This window comes from Magnolia sinica, chromosome 3 (assembly GCF_029962835.1).
Source record: "Magnolia sinica isolate HGM2019 chromosome 3, MsV1, whole genome shotgun sequence".
In the NCBI taxonomy this organism is placed as follows: domain Eukaryota; kingdom Viridiplantae; phylum Streptophyta; class Magnoliopsida; order Magnoliales; family Magnoliaceae; genus Magnolia; species Magnolia sinica.
In genome coordinates, this window is record NC_080575.1 from 90,773,049 (window position 1) to 90,792,682 (window position 19,634).

Sequence of the window (19,634 nt, forward strand, 5' to 3'; positions counted from 1 at the left end):
TGAGTGATCAACTCAGTGGAACAATAAAGCAAAGGTTAACATGTTATCAATTCAATCAAGCAGTAATGATAAAGCAGAACAATCAAACATGTCCTAAGTACTCTTGTTAGTGCAAGGACGTATGTAGAATGATGCGTGCCCTCGCGCGTACACCCTCAGCGTCTTCATCTTACGTTACGCATGACATCGCCTCAAAGTGCGCCACCTCTTCCAGGCACATGCAAATGCGGCGCATGAACATGATTTCCAAGTTGTTATTAGTCCTTTTCATACAGCAGGATTGGGAAGCTAAGGTACCTTCCTCATATCAATTGTCCAAACAGTGATCCATTCTAGGGCCGTCAGTCCTAGACAATCTCATAAGATCATATGGTTTAGGTCGCTGCAAAGGGCTCGTCACCAATCAATGCATGCCTATCATACCTTCGTTACTACACTACGGCTCGTCACCTCAATGCGGTATCCAGGTATGCTCAAGGTCACTACAAAAGGCTCGTCATCAATCAATGTAGGCCGACAGCACGAACTTACACTTTGGAATCGTTTTTCCGGCGATTCTGAGTTCATCCTTGGGTAAGTTCACCTAACCCTAATCTGTTTTGGAGCTTAGAATAGTATGTGTGTTGTAGCTCATTTCTATTCTTGCCTTAGGTTGTTCTGTCGCCGTTGACGAAGACATATCGTCTAAATCAGTTCGGTGTTCTATTTCTGGTTTAAGGTGCGGACTTTAATCGTATAGGTTATGGTTTTCAAGGCTTTCAATGCCAGCTAATGGTTTATTCTTGTTATGGATGAGATTTCACATGCCAAATGCTATGTTTATTATGCGTTCCTAATATGCATGTGCTGTATTGAGATTTGTGTATTCTATGTATATGTATAAATTACCGTATACGTATAAAATATGAACATGTGATTGTCATGATTATCTGTCGTGTATTTGTGCTAGATGTATGTGTGACAACTCCTTGGTAAAAGGATTTGTCCGAATGCGTGTATTTCAACATACGTCATGTATGTTGAATTATGTATTCTAAGTGTTTGTAGAAATGTCTACATGATCTACTTGGTGTGTATGATTTCCTACATGCAAGTCATATTCTTTGTTGTTAACTTTAAGCATTACTTATGTGAAAATCCATGTTGAGTTGATATTCTTCAAATGCTCATATTCTACATGATTTGAGTTGTTGTTCCATTACTGTTCTAAATTCTATATGAATATCTACTGTAGTGGAATGTGTTTGGGACTATGGATTAGTCCAGGAAATCGGTAGTCGGCCTTGAGTTCGTGGCTGAGATTGCTTTCACTACGAAGGACGTGATTTGACGAACCCGAGTCATATTAGAGTTGACGGCAGTGGTTTGGCCACCCGGAGTGTTTGCGCACTCTATGTCGTTCAACCCAACGTGCGCTCGTGCTAGTCGAGTTCGTCAAGTAACCCGATTCTCCGATGTATGTTCACCATGTATGGACGTTATTGCTTGAATCTAAGGTACCAAACTTACCATTGCAAATCATGTTAACCATTGTACCTTGATCCGCTAAGACTCATGAGCCGGACATGGTGGTATGGGACACCGTGGTCGAGTTGTCGGCCTACGCTGGGGTGACGAGCCTCCCCGTAGTGACCAGTGAGCAACCAAACTCGTGAGCCGATTATGGTGGTATGGGACACTATATTCGTGCTGTCGGCCTACATTGATTGGTGACGAGCCCTTTGTAGTGACCTCGAGCATACCTGGATACCGCATTGAGGTGACGAGCCTTAGTGTAGTAACGAAGGTATGATAGGCATGCATTGATTGGTGACGAGCCCTTTGCAGCGACCTAAACCATATGATCGTATGAGATTGTCTAGGACTGACGGCCCTAGAATGGATCACTGTTTGGACAATTGATATGAGGAAGGTACCTTAGCTTCCCAATCCTGCTGTATGAAAAGGACTAATAACAACTTGGAAATCATGTTCATGCACCACATTTGCATGTGCCTGGAAGAGGTGGCGCACTTTGAGGCGATGTCATGCGTAACGTAAGATGAAGACGCTGAGGGTGTACGCGCGAGGGCACGCATCATTCTACATACACCCTTGCACTAACAAGAGTACTTAGGACATGTTTGATTGTTCTGCTTTATCATTACTGCTTGATTGAATTGTAACATGTTAACCTTTGCTTTATTGTTCCACTGAGTTGATCACTCACTCCCACGTTCTGGGACGGTGTTTAAACACCCACCAGACTCTGTCTTAGTTGCAGATGTTGATGCGACCTCTGAGGCAGAGCCGGAGTTTGAGGATGATGAGGCTGCATTTTCTTTCATGCAGTTTTCAGGCGGGTTCTAGCGAGCCATGTCCTGATGCGTGGGATTCTGGGACTTCTTTTTGGGATTAGATGATGTCATTTGATATTTATAATTTTGATAGTAACACTTGTAAGTATGACCTGGTATGTATATGTATTTCAGGGATTCGCACATATACACATATTTCTTTAAGTCTTCCGCTTGCGTTCTTCACTTATCCCTGAATTATGTTTGCAGTTTGGCTAAATCTATTCCATGTTTTATGCAATCATACAGACAACATAAATCCATCATTCAATATGTTGCATAAGTGATGTTTTGAAACTCGGGAGCTGGGTTATGCTCGACCCCCGAATTTCAGGGCGTTACAAGTTGGTATCAGAGCTCGGGCCAACGAGTTTGTGGCCTAGTGTAGCCCACCCCTCCACGGTTTGCTGATTAAAACCCTTCCTAAGCCCTACTTCCTTCACAAAAGACCCTCCCAAGCTCTCCTTTTCTCCAAGTTTCTCTCAAAACTCCACCAAATCTCTCCCCAATCTCCTTCTTCTTCCATTTTTCGTGCTCACCCCATCAACCCATCTCAAAACCTCACCCCCATTGCTGATTTCACTCTATTTTCTTCTCATTTGGGCTCTCAAATCCCTCTTTGGGATCTCAAGTGTGTGGAAGCTTCACCATCCTTCCCATTTCTCCCATCTCTCATTTCCTATGGCCCTCTTTGAGTTTATCACGGCCATCTTTTCCATCTCTACTCTTCTTTCTTTGATGGGGAAGAAGAGAGCGCCCGTGGATGAAGCCGAGCCTAGCCGCCCAACCCGTGCACGGAGGCCGAGAGGTGCCGCCGCGAGCACGACCGCCACCCGTGAATTTAGACCAAGCGGGACCTTGATCCTCGAGCTCCCATTGGAAGAACCTTGTTGGTGGAGTTATCTCATGGAGTCTATAAAGGCCGTAGGGTCCTTTTTGAGGCTCATGTTGATCCGCGGCTATATGGCGAGTTTCTGTTGCTGGAGCGTCTAGAAGAGGCTGGTTGGTGTCCCTTGTTTGGGGGCGAATATCGCGCCAATGCAAGCACTGTTCAAGCTTTTAATGCCAATATTCGTGATCCTTCGCTGGAGCCTCTGCAATTCAAGATTCCTTGTGGAAGCGGTCAGGAGGCTACGGTCAACGTCACTTTGATATCCCGACTCCTGAATGTGCCACTTGATGAGGTGCATGCTAGTGAGAAGAATTTGAACAGTATGCGCAAGCACTGTTCAAGCTTTTAATGCCAATATTCGTGATCCTTCGCTGGAGCCTCTGCAATTCAAGATTCCTTGTGGAAGCGGTCAGGAGGCTACGGTCAACGTCGCTTTGATATCCCGACTCCTGAATGTGCCATTTGGTGAGGTGCATGCTAGTGAGAAGAATTTGAACAGTATACGCGAGAGGGATCGTCGCACCCGGCTCTTGTGTGGTCGTTTGGTCGAATGGCAACCTAATAGAAGTCTTCTAGCTACCAACATGACGGACGACTTCCGCTTGCTTCACCACATGTGTACGTTCAATGTATATCCACGGTGGAGCAACCGCAGCGAGTGTACGCTCCTGATGGTAGATTTTCTGTATCAGGTGGGGCAAGGAGCGAAGCTATGTGTGCCGACGTACATCTTGCGTCAAATCATTCTCACCGCTCGTTCGACTAGGAGGACCGAATCGCTCCCATTTGGCCGACTTATCTGTAAGCTTGCACATGAGTTTGGCTATAGGCTTGGGGCAGAAAAGCCGGTACCTGTTCGCCACATTAATCTGACGACCCTTAAGCAGATGAAAATTGTTCCTCGTCGACAAGCCTCAGAAAGTGAGGATGAGACAGAGAGCGATGATGAAGAGAGTTATGCTGAAGGTGGAGCTGAGATTGAAGAAGAAACAGAGCAGGACGAGGAAGAGGTTGAGGCACAGGATACGAGTTAGAGTTCTCCTCCTGTGGCACCAAAGCAGAGCGCAGATCAAGCTGCCAGGGATGCCCGTATTGCTCGGCTTGAGGAAGGGCAGGCTGTTTTACGCCAGGATATTGTGGATCTTCGAGGCCTTTTGAAGCATAAGTTCAAGAAGGTGACTCGAACTCTGAAGTCTATCCTGTGTTGCTTGCAGGATAAGGGTGCCCCGCCTCCATCTCCTGATTCCGACGAGTAGTTGTCGTCGTAGTCGTCCTTTGCTTTGTTTTGTTGTGTTGCCATTGTTGGCTTTGTTGTTGGTAGTTGTTTATGGTTTGAAGTTTTAGATGTTTTAGTTTACATGCTTTCCTGTCGTGATTCATGTAATGCTGCACTACTTGTATTGCGTCAAATTTTGTTAAATGGAATGCATGTTGCTTATGGTTGAAGTTGTGCTGTGATTGCTGTGTGGGTGGATTATGTGGATGTTGAATCTTACAGGTTGCATGAATATAGTGTCCCATACCACCATAATCTTACAGGTATAACGATTGGAACTGTCCATTCCCTATGTCTTACCTTAGGTCTACGGTGATCCAACAATCAAATTAAAAGATGATCATTGAAAATTTTATTTTTAGAGGACCAAATTAAGAAATGCATGCAAACTAATACAATCATCCTCTCAGTGTTAGTTCCTCATTGGGGTCCATCTATTGTAGCTCCAAAACATGGATGGTTTTTATCATTAGACCATCTCTACATGTGGACCCCATTGGAGCAACAAGTGCATGTAATCTACAATATCATTATCAACACAAGCGAAAATAACTCATTATCTGTAGTTCACCACCATTAAATAAATGGTGAGGACTCTTCAACCTTAACCAGGGTGTAGTTGTAGGGCTATCCAGCCTGTCCAAATTGCTGAGAGAGAGTGGATGGATCATAACCAAAATAATCACAAGAAAAAGAAGGCATTGACTATCAGATTTTACCCTTAGAATCTGAGCACTCACAAGTTTACTTTTAACCATCCATTTGATAGCCAGCAATTGGATGATTAGGATTTCTTGATCAGTGTGAGTTTAGAGATATACTCCATCCACAGTGTGCAGCTCAATTTGGGTTGTCCGGATAGCCGTACATGAGCGCCACATGTCGCAAGAATGAGTCATCACCATATTTTCAAATTAACAGTGAATTATCACAGGCTTGTAGACATTGGACAATGGAGGAGAATTAAAGGATGCTAATGCAAGGATTTGCACAAGGTACTTGGGTTTCCAATTATAACAAGCAGGATCCTTGGATCACCCATCCACATCATTACTCTGTTGCATTCCAACATGGATGGACCATGCGTGACAATTCTCCAAGACTAGATCCTACTCACCCATATTGCGCCTTTCTTTTTGTTAAGCTTGGCTGTTCACTTTTTAACAATCTATTTTTAGGCACCAAGTGTTATACTGGTCTGGTTGATGAGATTTATGGGCGTAGTACATCCATGGTAGTAAGCAACAAACCAATGATCCAGATTATTGAACCATGAGCCCATTAATTAGAACTTAAAACCCACGTAACTTGGGGAAAGCTTATAATCTGGGATCCTATAATTCCTCCTAGAAACATGGTATAGTTCTTTGAGGGGTTTGTCGCCCCACTAATTGGTTATAGCCTTGTAGGATAAGTTGGGATGATAGCTGGTCGATCTGAGTTCATGTTACGACAATCCAAACCATTATGTATAATGGGCCTCACCATGGATGGAGGATACCTAGTGTTCGAGTTGTCGGTTTCACTACAAGTTTCGCTGGACGGAGATAAAGATATAATATCGCTATGGCCGATAACCGAAAATGTCGGGAAAAAGGGAGAAGCATGGGAAAACAGTTGAATTTTTAAATGAAACTTTAGGACATGCCTAAATACATATATTTGTATATTTGATAATGAAAAAATTGCAAAAAGAGTGCATTAAATAATAAGTTTTCATTTAATGGGGCCCAAAAAGCATGCACTGGCATAAGAAATCACTCCAACAATAACCAAAATGAGTTTATATAATACAAATGCAACTAGCTTACAGTAATTAAGACATGTAAAAGTAAATAAATTAAAAAAGTACACCTTTCCAATCATATTTCATCCCCACATGGAGTGACGAGGTGGTTCGTAGGCATCATCTAGATCCCGTTGCAATTGGGAGTGGTACTGTTGCCCAATATGTTGGCAGTACTATTCCCAGGTCATCCTCTGCTCGTACTAATTGAGAAACTCCCTTGTGTACCTTTGATAGTCGTCCTCCCTGAACTATACGAGTACACGCCCAGACGTGGGTACTGTGTAGGGGTGCACATGGAACCAGTAGAACAGGTAGACCGTATCGAACCGACCAACCGCACAGTTTGGTCCAGTTCTGAAGTGCACCGGTTCCGATTCCAGTTCAGAAAACCAAAGAACTAATTAGTTCGGTTCGGTTCTCGATTTGGGGTCCTGTAAAACCGAACCAAACCATGAACCAAACCGTAGAACCGAACTTAAAACCAGACAGAGTTTACAATATATTTTAGTTGTCTATTTTATTAGTTTACAATATATTTTAGTTGTCTATTTGACTCATGATTTATTGTTTACAATGCGCCCTTTGATTGTTTCTGTCAATGTCTTTTTGCACACCTTACACAATATCTAGACCATTCATTAAATAGATCATAACACGAATGAACATGGGCTGGACTATTTTTAAAAAAGCATGCAATTGGGCTGGATTATAAAAAGCCCAGAACCGTAGAACCGAACCGGTTTTTACGGTCCGATTCCGGTTCGGTTCTATGGTGCAAACGGTTCAGTTCCGGTTCTGATTTTCCTGGAACGGTTCGGTTCTGGTTTCACCCCAAAACCAGACCAAACCGACCCGTGTGCACCCCGAGTACTGTGTGACATACATCAACGACATTTGTTGAGTAGGGTCCTAAGGGAACAAATCAAGTCCAACCCCGACTCCCTGATAGTATTGTTGTCAGTAATATGGGTGCCCGAAATATCCTCTTGTCAAAGGGTCATGACTCGAAGAACTATCTACCGATTGCCCGTATCTATGGGTAGACAAATGTGACTGAATGTTTGAGTTGTCGTGCCCATACCCATGATTTCCCCATGTGCATAAGGTAGGACGGAGGTGGAGCTCCCCTGGTCTGAATTGATGTCCATAGATGACAAGCTGCGTGCGAGAGCATCAGCTGCAGCGCATCCGGCTTTATTCTTCGAACGATGCTCGAAAATATATGTGGGCTCTGATGCTTTCACCCTGGATGGTGGACGAGATCCATAGTCATCGTCTCAAGTGGCATTGTCAAAGTATTGCTTCTTAGTGAACTGGCTAAAGGATCGCTGGCTCTGACATGTCATGTACCCCCCCCCCCCCCCCAACCAATGCCACCTCCGCCCCCACTAGTACCACCTACATTAGTGACAATGCCTCCATCCCCTCCCTCATCACTGCTATCGTCGTCGTCCCCATGACCAGTGTCGAGTGGGGGTTGAGTCTCATCATCATCACTTATTACCACTTAATGATGGGGAGGGGGGCGTGAAGATGCTTCATCACCCTCATCGGAACGTGCCAAACTCCTCACAAAGGATCAGAGAAGTATGTATCTGCCCTCTATTGGCTTACTATCTGATCAACATCGATACCAAGAAACGTTGCTCCCTCGACTACTTGTGGAGTAGGGCCTCCCTTCGCGTCATTTAAATCAACTTGTTTGACCCAATCATAAAGTGGGTTCTCAGCATCGTCACCTATCTGTGCCTCGGTACCTATAGACAACAGGTCGTGCGGTTCCAAATTTTCCTCCATGTCCCGGTCTGCCTGCAATAGCCTCTCTTAACTTCATAGTGTAATGGCAATAAACGAGCTTTTGCAACTTCTCATATGCCAGCCTGTTCCTCTTGCTAGTGTATATGAGTGACCATGTGCTCCAATTCCTCTCGTGCGATGAAGAGGATAAAGTTTGTGCGAGAACACGAACTGCTAATAACTGCAGTGCGGGCATGTCAACTCCGTACATCGCCCACCACTCACCTATATATCCATGAGGATCTCGTTTTAATTTGAAGTTTAAAGGAAAAATGTAATTACCTAATTATATTACCATACTCACACGGCAACATCGTTTCTGGCGATGCTTTTGCTAGTGCGGGTGAGAACATACCCCTAGCATCCCTAAACTGCAACAACTGTAAACATAGATTCACAAGTCATTATTTTTAATCACTCATATTTCTAGAGACTATAAGAAAGAAAATTTATTTTATCAATTACCATTAGCGAAATTTGTTCAAATTGCATTACCTGGTTACCGAATTCTACTTGCGTTGTCGATTATGGGAACAACCATTCGAACACCTCGTGGACAGCCATTATCAAATCATTATTCTCATGGAGCCAACGTTTGTGATGGAATTTGGGATTCATGTATTATGTTGAAACCCAAATATTATTTACTCAGTTGCATTAACATGCAAATAAAAGTGATGCTTAAAGTGTAAGTGCAAGTGCTAAAAATACAGGTAAACGTAACAAACTTACCAGCTTGGTGGAGTGGATGCTCGAGGGTCTTGGTCCATCGTTCATCGATGATATTGATCACCCACTGATGCGAATTGGGGATTGCAGTCATTATCCTCTCTCTCATAATTCTCATAAGCTCGTACATTGACCCCATCGAAGGCCACATCTCATTTCTACGGCTCGTAGGACCTTATAAATCAGATGCAGGATGGAAACAATGGTGTGAACTTTATCCTAGAAGGAATCGGAAAGCACCATTTTCGAAACCTTCTTTGCACCCTTAGTCTTCCTTTGATTCCACTCTAAGTATTTCTCAGATCTGAACAAATTCTAATACCTACACGGTGCCTGTATAAGCTGTCGAGTGTGATAAAGTCCGTGGAGCACCGTGTCGTTCCTGGTCTAACGATGTCCCATCCACAACACTCACGCATTCAGCCAACAACCATGAGTGATTATATATAAAGTTCGTCATTCTCCTCGCATCCTCGATGGTCTTCTTGACAGAATCCCTCTGGCCTATCCCCTCGAGCATTAAATCAATGCAGTGTGTCGCACATGGGGTCCAATAGAGATTGTACCTCCTCATCAATTTATTCATCACCTGAACAAACGCACTGCCATTGTCCGTCACCACTTCGACGACTTTCTCGGACCCAACATCTTTAATCACTTCTTTTAGGAGGTCATATATGTATTTGTGATCTTTTATTTTGGCCTATGCATCAATAAATTTGAGGAAAACGGGCTGCCCTCTACAGTACACCGTGAAATTGATAATGGACAATTTCGTGGGTCCCGTCCACCCATCACATACAATCGTCACTCCGCACTGCTTCCGGTTCAGCTTGAGTTCTCCTACCCAAGCCTGCATCTCCTCATACTCTTGATCGAGGTAGACCCCAAGAATCTCCTATGGTGTCGGAGGCTTCATGCAGAGCACGGTACGTTGCACCTCAATCATATTTTTGAAGTGAGGATTGGCTGCTGCATTTGCTGGTATATGGCTCGAGATGAACCACCTAGATATAGCGCCTCCCACTTTCTCCCTAAGCCCTTTGTTCCACATATTTTTTAATCTCTTTTGATTAACACTTGCAATGGGTGCATCTATGACACGAGCGTTTTGTGTGCGTTGTAGGCCATGCCCGCCAGAACCACTACCACCCATACTGCCTCCCTCAAACCATCTGCTGCTCCCACCAGCCTCATGTCAGGACTTCTCAGACAACAGCCTACTCTCATCAAGTCGTCTCCTTTGCTCCCCCTCCCACCCCGATGCCTGAGACTCACGAATCACTTATTTGAACTCCCTCCTATCCTGTGTCGCAACACAGTCATCGGGATATGTGATCCCCTCGTCGTCGTCGTCATCTTGCTCGTTGATAGCACCTAGGCCCCGTCAAGTACCACGTAGCCAATCCTTCTGCTGTTGTTTGTGTGACTTTGCTTCAGCCAACACTCTTCTCATCTCCTCTCTCACTGGCTTTGTTACACTTGGGTAGCCTTTCACATTCTTGCACCCCTGCCAAATGCTCCTTCAACCTAGACACTCCCCAACTCTGTATCACTTGTCCAAAGTAGTTGCATATGGCTCCATATTTATTCCCCTCCACTGGCCGTCCATATTTCCACCCAATGTCTCTTGCTCCTTTTTCCCGATCCAGACGACATTTTGCTCCCGATTGATACTACATACAAATACAACGAAACAAATTGCATATGACTCCATAATGAAGGATGGATCGGATCGTCAAAATATTTTGCTCCTGATTGACCAATCCATTTAATCTCCAAAATGAAGGATGAATCGAATCGCTAAAATATTTTTGCATGTGGGACCAGTTTGGCAATGCATGATAGTAATCCTAAATCTCCAAACAAAATGAAGCATATACAAAATTCAGGTGGACCACACCACTTGATATTTATTTTGTATCAGGTGGACCACACCAAAAAATTTACGTGGACCACACCATAAAATTCAAGTGCGAGCAGCAGATGGTTTGAGGGAGACAGTATGGGTGGTAGTGGTTCTGGCGAGCATGGCCTACAACGCACACAAAATGCTCGTGTCATAGATGCACCCATTGCATGTATTACTTAAAAGAGATTAAAAAATGTGGAACAAGGGGCTTAGGGAGAAAGTGGAGGGCGCTATATCTAGGTGGTTCATCTCGAGCCATATACCAGCAAATGCAGCAGTCAGTTCTCACTTCAAAAATATGATTGAGGTGCAGCGTGCCGTGCTCGGCATGAAGCCTCCGACACCATAGGAGATTCTCGGGGTCTACCTCGATCAGGAGTATGAGGAGATGCAGGCTTGGGGAAGAGGACTCAAGCTGAACCGGAAGCAGTACGGAGTGACGATAGTATGTGATGGGTGGACGGGACCCATGAAATTGTCCGTTATCAATTTCACGGTGTACTGTAGAGGGCAGCACGTTTTCCTCAAATCTATTGATGCATCAGCCAAAATAAAAGATCACAAATACATATATGACCTCCTAAAAGAAGTGATTAAAGATGTTGGGTCCGAGAATGTCGTCAAAGTTGTGACGGACAATGGCAGTGCGTTTGTTAAGGTGGGGAATAAATTGATGAGGAGGTACAATCTCTATTGGACCTCGTGTGCGGCATACTGCATTGATTTAATGCTCGAGGGGATAGGCCAGAGGGATTCTGTTAGGAAGACCATCGAGGATGCGAGGAGAATGACGAACTTTATATATAATCACTCATGGTTTGGCTGAATGCGTGAGTGTTGTGGATGGGACATCGTTAGACCAGGTGCGACATGGTTCTCCACGAACTTTATCACACTCGACGGCTTATACAGGCACCATGTGGGTATTAGAATTTGTTCAGATCCGAGAAATACATAGAGTGGAATCAAAGGAAGACTGAGGGTGCAAAGAAGGTTTTGAAAATGGTGCTTTCCGATTCCTTTTAGGATAGAGTTCACACCGTTGTTTCCATCCTGCATCCAATTTATAAGGTCCTACGAGCCGTAGAAATGAGATGTGGCCTTCGATGGGGTCAATGTACGAGCTTATGAGAATTATGAGAGAGAGGATAAAGACTGCAATCCCCAATTCGCATCAGTGGGTGATCGATATCATCGATGAACGATGGACCAAGACCCTCGAGCATCCACTCCACCAAGTTGGTAAGTTTGTTACGTTTACCTGTATTTTTAGCACTTGCACTTGCACTTTAAGCATTACTTCTATTTGCATGTTAATGCAACTGAGTAAATAATATTTGGGTTTCAACATAATACCTGAATCCCAAATTCTATCACAAACGTTGGCTCCATGAGAATAATGATTTAACGATGGCTGTCCACGAGGTGTTCAAACGGTTGTTCCCATAATCGACAACGCAAGTAGAATTCGGTAACCAAGTAATGCAATTTGAGCAGATTTCGCTAATGGTAATTGATAAAATAAATTTTCTTTCTTATAGTCTCTAGAAATGTGGGTGATTAAAAATAATGACCTGTGAATCTGTGTTTACAGTTGTTGCAGTTTAGGGATTCTAGGGGTACGTTCTCACCCGCACTAGCAAAAGCATCGCCAGAAACGATATTGTCATGTATGGTAATATAATTAGGTAACTGCATTTTCCCTTTGAACTTCAAATTAAAACAAGATCCTCATGGATATATGGGTGAGTGGTGGGTGATGTACGCAGTTGACACGCCCGCACTACAGTTATTGGCAGTTCGTGTTCTCGCACAAACTTTATCCTCTTCACCGCACGAGAGGAATTGGAGCACATGGTCACTCATATACACCAGCAAGAGGAACAGGCTGGCATATGAGAAGTTGCAGAAGCTCGTTTACTACCACTACAATATGAAGTTAAGAGAGGCAATTGCGGGCAGACCGAGACATGGAGGAAAATCTGGAACCGCACGACCTGTTGTCTATAGGTACCAAGACACAAATAGGTGACGATGCTAAGGGCCCACTTTATGATTGGGTCAAATAAGTTGATTTAAATGACGAGGATGAAGGCCCAGCTCCACAAGTAGCCGAGGGAGCAACGTTTCTTGGTATCGATGTCGATCAGATAGTAAGCCAACAGAGAGCAGATATATACTTCTCTGATCCTTTGTGAGGAGTTCGGCACGTTCCGATGAGGGTGATGAGGCATCTTCACGCCCCCCTCCCCATCATCAAGTCATAATAAGTGATGATGATGAGACTCAACCCCCACTCGACATTGGTCGTAGGGACGACAACGATAGCGGTGATGAGGGAGGGGATGGAGGCACCGGCATTAATGTAGGTGGTACTAGTGGGGGCGGAGGTGGCATTGGTAGGGGGGTACACGACATGTCAGAGCCAGCGATTCGATGGCCAGTTCACTGAGGAGCAATACTTTGACAATGCTACTTGAGACGATGACCATGGATCTCGTCCACCATCCAGGGTGAGAGTATCAGAGCCCACATATATTTTCGAGCGTCGTTCGAAGAATAAAGCCGGACGCATCGCAGCTGATGCTCTCGCACGCAGCTTGTCATCTATGGACATCAATTTAGAGCAGGGGAGCTCCACCTCCGTCCCACTTTATGCACATGGGGATATCATGGGTATGGGCACGGTAACTCAAACATTCAGTCACACTTGTCTACCTATAGATACGGGCAACCGACAGATAGTTCTTCGAGTCATGACCCTTTGACAGGAGGATATTCCAGGTACCCATATGACTGAGCAGGGGAGCTCCACCTCCGTCCCACTTTATGCACATGGGGATATCATGGGTATGGGCACGGTAACTCAAACATTCAGTCACACTTGTCTACCTATAGATACGGGCAACCGACAGATAGTTCTTCGAGCCATGACCCTTTGACAGGAGGATATTCCGGGTACCCATATGACTGGCAACAATATTATCAGGGAGTCGGGGTTGGACTTGATCTGTTCCCTTAGGACTCTGCTCAGCAAATGTCGTCGATGTATGTCACACTGTACACACGTCTAGGCGTGTACTTGTACAGTTCAGGGAGGACGACTATCAAAGGTACATAAGGGAGTTTCTCAATTGGTACGAGTAAAGGATGACCTGGGAACATTATTGCCAACATGTTGGGCAATAGCTGCCCAACTGCAACGGGATCCAGATGATGACTATAAGTCACCTCATCACTCCATGTGGGGATGAAATATGGCTGGAAAGGTGTACTTTTTTAATTCATTTACTTTTCCATATCTTAAATATTGTAAGATAGCTGCATTTGTATTATATAAACTCATTTTGGTAATTGTTGGAGTGATTTCTTACGCCAGCGCATGCTTTTTAGGCCCCATTAAATGAAAACTTATTATTTAATGCATTCTTTTTGCAATTTTTTCATTACTAAATATACAAATATGTGTATTTAGCCATGCCCTCAAGTTTTATTGAAAAATTCTACTATTTTCCCATGCTTCCTCCTTTTTCCCCACATTTTCGATTATCGGCGATAACGATATTATAACTTTATCTCCAACCAGCAAAACTTGTAGCGAAACCAACAACTTGAACATTGATCCCCTTTATCTTCATCTAGAACCTAAAAATCCCTTTCCCTCTAACCCTAAAATTCGAAATTTTCTCCCTAAAAATACATATCCCTGAAATTTCGCAGTCCTAACAGCACGTTCTGAGGCTGGGAGAAGTCGCCATTGGAGGATTTTTTGACAGAAAGTCTGAATTTTTTGGGGTTTGATTCTTAGTTTTTGAAGAACGGTTGTCAATTTGCAATCCAACGACTGTCGGGCATTGAAATCTTCTTCCTCAAACAGATCCGAGAGAAAAAAAATAGGAATTTTCTTCTCTCTCTTTTTTTCTTATCACCGAAAATGTCACCCTTTTATGGGAAGAAAATGGAGGTAGTTGGCTACAGTTCCCACCTGTGGTTGATGGGAACAGGGAATTATCGCCGATTTTTTAGGAAATGTCGAAAAAACAAAAATATCGGCGAAAAATCGGCGATATCCGGAAGAGCGATGAAAGAAGGGGTTATAGTTTTCGGTTACCCAACAATACCGATATTATTGGCAATAATTCAATAATACTGCCGATAATTTAAACATTTGAGGATACTTAAAACATAACTCTTAGATTGTAATATTTCAACCCTTTGATCGCTGAACTCTTTTCCTTTGAAAAAGGACCAACTCCTTAACTTTTGTTTCGTGGGCCATTGACCGACAGTTGGGATCTTCCAATCTTGAAGATTCCCAAGGCAGTTTCCATCCATCCTGAGTCCAACATATAAATGGTTTGGATCCTTGAAACATGACCAAATCATCCAGTGGCTGATGACCCAAGAGTATTTGACCTATTACCAAACTTAGAATGGTTACTGCACAAAGGTAGGTTAAGCTAAGAACTTTGGAGACCAGTCGCTAAGCGTCGTAGCTCCAAGCAAGTAGATAATCTCTTCATATCAGCCATAGCCGGTTCTATGGTTACCGAAGATGCAACTTGACCAACCAAACTTGAGACTTTTGAGTGAAGCTTCACTGATTGAGAACATCCCTAAAAGAATTGAACTAGTAAATCATTCTCTTAGTTGCTCCAGTACAGAAAGCGTTCACAGACTCTTAGCACTCCCACATAACCAAAAAACAAAGTGAAAGAGCAGTAGCATCGCCTGTCTTTCAAATCAAGAGAAATGGCTCATTTGGAAGAAAGATCGAGCGCGGCATGTAGAGCACATGTAATGCACAGTCAGGTGCTCACGCCAGTCTCCATGCATAGTGCATACGCACTTGCAGTGTTTGTGGTTGATGTTGGAGATATGGGACTTGAAGTGGCCTGTCTTTCCCATTTGGATTCCATGGTTCGCAGTCCCATTTGGATACTAACGTTTCGGAAGGTCAAAAGTCAACAAAAACACTTCATGAGCTGGACCAATGGTATAGCTGGGATGCTATGTTTTCTTTACATGCATGTGGCCTTAGCAAACCTCAAAACAATATCTAGTTGCAAATTACTCAAGCAAATAAAAAAATCAGCACCTTTTTTATATCAAAATCAGACCGGCTACAGCATGATGGCCAGCTTCCATCATTGTAATCAACCCAGAGTCCATCTGTTGCAAAAGGTTTATAAAATGAATTGAAACCAGGCACAATGCAATGTCAAACAACTCAAGATTCTGATCCTGAACAACTTCTAGAAGTACAGAATATTTCAATTGGCCTGATTGTCAATACATCAGCCAACACGGCAGCAATATAGCTAGAGTAGAGATTTTTCAAGATTTATCTTGAAAGGCCATTGAAATCAAAGTCCAAAATGCAGAAGACCTTTGTGATAAACACTACGTTATACTTACGGATTGTAAACTCGGTTCGAGGAAGTGAGCTGCATAAGTAGACAAAAATAGACTGGCTAAGTTCTCTTTCTGATAAAATGCAACTGGCAATGAACAATGCATATGGATGGCGATGAACCATGCAGAGGAATACAAAGCACAAATTCCGTTTTTGGTTTCCAAGGGCTATCTATAAACATTTCCATCCAAATCAATTCAATGTATAGATACTAATACAGTAAATGGTGAGGAAAGCATAAGGGGGGTACACAAGTCAAGTGCCCGACCCAAGTTATAAGTTGATGACTGTCAACCCAAATCAAGTAATCATAAAGGGGCAGCAACAAATAAATAGGATTTAATGATTAGACAGGCAAAATCTGAAAATCTTGAAAATTTGTAACTTCATACAACAGCAGAAATAATTGGTAATACAAAGTACACGATCACTCTAAGATAGGCTGCTAAGAAGAAGAAGAAAGAAGAAGGAAACAAAAAGAAAAAAAGAAGAAGAAGAAGAAGAAGAAGATGATGATGATGATGATGATGATGATGAATAGACTTCTAAAACAAAGAATCTCTACATTTAAACCATTATTCAGCAAAATGGGATGCAGAAAATGAAAACTACAACATCAAACACTAAAATCGGAGAGGACTGATCATCTACACATTTTCACAAGTATTTTCCTTAAAAATATATATGATATTTTAAGGACAAAAATGGAAAGAAAAAAAAAAAAGGCACACTGTACTTGGTAGAGGGAGGGAGGAGGGCCTCTACACAGCCAGATTGGTGGATAACCAAACTATCTGATCTTCTTTCTATGTAAAGATTAATATTTCATTAAGATTGCACCAGCAATGCATCAAGATAAAGGGAAATTGTTTCCAATACAAATGAAATATTGATCAGCTCCCCTTTTGACTAATGTATCTGCTATAGAATTGGCCTTTCTCCTACAATAAGCAACGAAATGTTTGGCACAGATGCAAAGTGATCTTCATCAAAAATAAAGGAGAGCTTCCAATGTTCAATGAATCCTATGGACCCAAGAGATGGCATTTAGAGTCTCCTTTTGCAATAATTGGACCAGACAGCTAAAATGTTAAATAGACTTCCTATCAGGCTGATTGCAATGAAGTCTTGAACCTCCTTGGGGTCCGATTTCTGACAGACCAGAGAGACAAATGTAGCATTCATGTCTCTGTAATCCGAGCTCTATCAACCAAGTCATCAAAGACCCCCCCGTAATGTCATCTTGAAGGATGCGACAACACTTCTGATAGAACAATATCATGAGCCTGTCTAGTCCCAGGGCCCTAGCACCTTGCAAACTGAAGATAGCCTTTTCCATCTCTTCTTTAGACAACTCCTCCAGCAGCATCACCTCTTCCAGGGAAGACTATTGAGCTGCAAGCCATCCAGGACCAGTGAGATAGGGAAATCCTCTGCATACAACAGTTTATGTACTCCACTATGTCTCAGCCGATATCATCCCTTTCAAAGAAAAGATCATTCCCGAACATGATAGAAGAAATCTGATTCTAGGACCATTTGGATCGTGATTTCTGTCTCCAATGAATCTCCTCTTTCTGAAGGGTATCCTCCATTTGGGTTTTCACTTCCATTTCTGTAGCATTTTTCCTCAGCAGAGAGCAGCCTATCTTCCCCTCTTTCACAGAGGTTGATTAATTCCTTTAGCAGTATATCTTTAGTATCCATGATGTCTTCGGAAGTTTCTCTGTTCCACTCTCTTATCTTGGTTTGAGGACCTTAAGTTTAGCACTGAATTTCTTCTTCGCTCTATCGACCACCATGAATTAATTCCACCAGGACTTGATCAAGGAAGCAAAATTTGGGAGTTTTAACCACGTCTTTTCGAATCGGAATGGCTTGGTGCCCTAGGACTCCATCTCGGAGGACAAATAGATAAGATTGGGGCCTCAAGTCACTGAATCTTAAAACCATGGCCTCCATGGCCGACCACACCACAATGTGTCTGAAGGCAATCACAACAATTTTATCCCAAAGCAAAAACTTGTGGCAAATGATACGAAAAACAACATATCTTCAAAATTAACCAATAACTCATTCATCTTATTTTCTACCATTTTCACCAAAATTTGATCTTATCTTAATTCTACCCAGTTCATGCTCTCAGTTAATTTTAAGGTAGATTTTCATCTTGTTCCAAAATATTTAGTGGCTGAAACTAATATTGATTTCATTTGTTCATTTACAATCTTAATCCTACAATTTGGGACCAATACATATATTGCCTGATTTATGATTTTTAGAGCTGGCATCAGAAGCCTACAGTAAATCTACCTTCTAGTTTGCTCATAGTTTGTTGGGTCGAATTACATGTACTTTGTTGGAGAATTCATACTAATTCATTTTAGCCATCTTTAATTTCCCTAATCATCAGTTGGTTTTCATTCATGATCTTCTATAAACCGGACCCCTCCAAGTCCAGAGTAGTCCAGAGTATCAGAAAACCAATCGTTCTCATCTACAAGAAAAACAAAATCTCTCTTCTTTTAACTAAGACGAATTAGTAACACACTGAGTACTCGATCTCAGTGAATTCTGAGTGCGAATATTCACTAAGTCTGCCAGAGAAAGTGACTGCGTGAGCTGAGTTCCCAGGTGGTCCCTTCGTAATTGCTGCACGTAGGACCAAAAAATTCTGGAAGCAATTCGTCAGTAACCTGCCGGCGATCTCAAATCACATAAGAGAGGAGGCGAATCACACTAATACGTGATTCTGATTAATTTTCTAATTTATTTTTCAGTATCCAAAAAAAAAAAATCGGAATTTTTTCCAACAAAAGCACAAAAGCGGGAGGAAAAAAACCTTTGGCAGCAACCGTTTTTAGGACAGCAATGGTGAGTTCTTTGACAGTAAGTACCAGGCCATTGAAGAGCTAAAAGGAAGTAATCGAACTCTCTCTGTTCTTCTCCAAATACCTCACTCGTAGAAAAGCAAAGGAAAGAAAAGAAGAGAGGGAGAAGAAGAGAGAGAAAGGATCTTGCTGCGAGAGGAGAAGTCATCTTTCTCTTCCCTCCCCTCAACGATCGACAGAGAGAGAGGGAAAAGTAGAAAAGCTGAGAAGAGCCTTGTCTTCAAGCACCAAATACAAACTCCCAGCTGACGTGGCATACGTGCGTTAGATCTGGAACGTTCAATAAACGTACCGTCTGGTGCCCGCGTCTAATCCTGATAATCAGGCCAGCCCTCCCTTCAGTTTCACATCCAGTACACCTTGAATGTAGACCGTTGGTTATATTCCTTTTTCGTTTTACTCCGATTTTTTGTGAATATGAGCCCTGAACGGATAAGGTTACTTTCTTGGATAGAAATAATTATAAACCTAAACGCTATCTTTGAGGGTAATTATTTTTTCGCTAGCAGGAAACTTTGGCGACGTAAAAGGATTTTTAAAGTTACTGACGGACGAAAATACCCCTCAGGATCACGGCTTCAGGTAAGACGGAGGCG

General features: G+C 42.8%; 1 protein-coding gene across 1 annotated transcript in view; it reads right to left on the reverse strand.

The window, feature by feature from the left end:
- LOC131240215 (ribonuclease 2-like) overlaps positions 1-19,239 on the reverse strand; it is a 58,556-nt gene extending 39,317 nt beyond the window's left edge. The window contains exons 1-3 of the mRNA XM_058238339.1: positions 18,990-19,239; positions 16,150-16,178; positions 15,830-15,903 (exon numbers count right to left, since the gene is read on the reverse strand). Coding sequence (XP_058094322.1) covers positions 15,830-15,903; positions 16,150-16,178; positions 18,990-19,186 — 300 coding nt within the window. The 5' untranslated portion in view covers positions 19,187-19,239. The remainder of the gene's footprint in view (positions 1-15,829; positions 15,904-16,149; positions 16,179-18,989) is intronic.
- Positions 19,240-19,634: the final 395 nt, after the last annotated feature.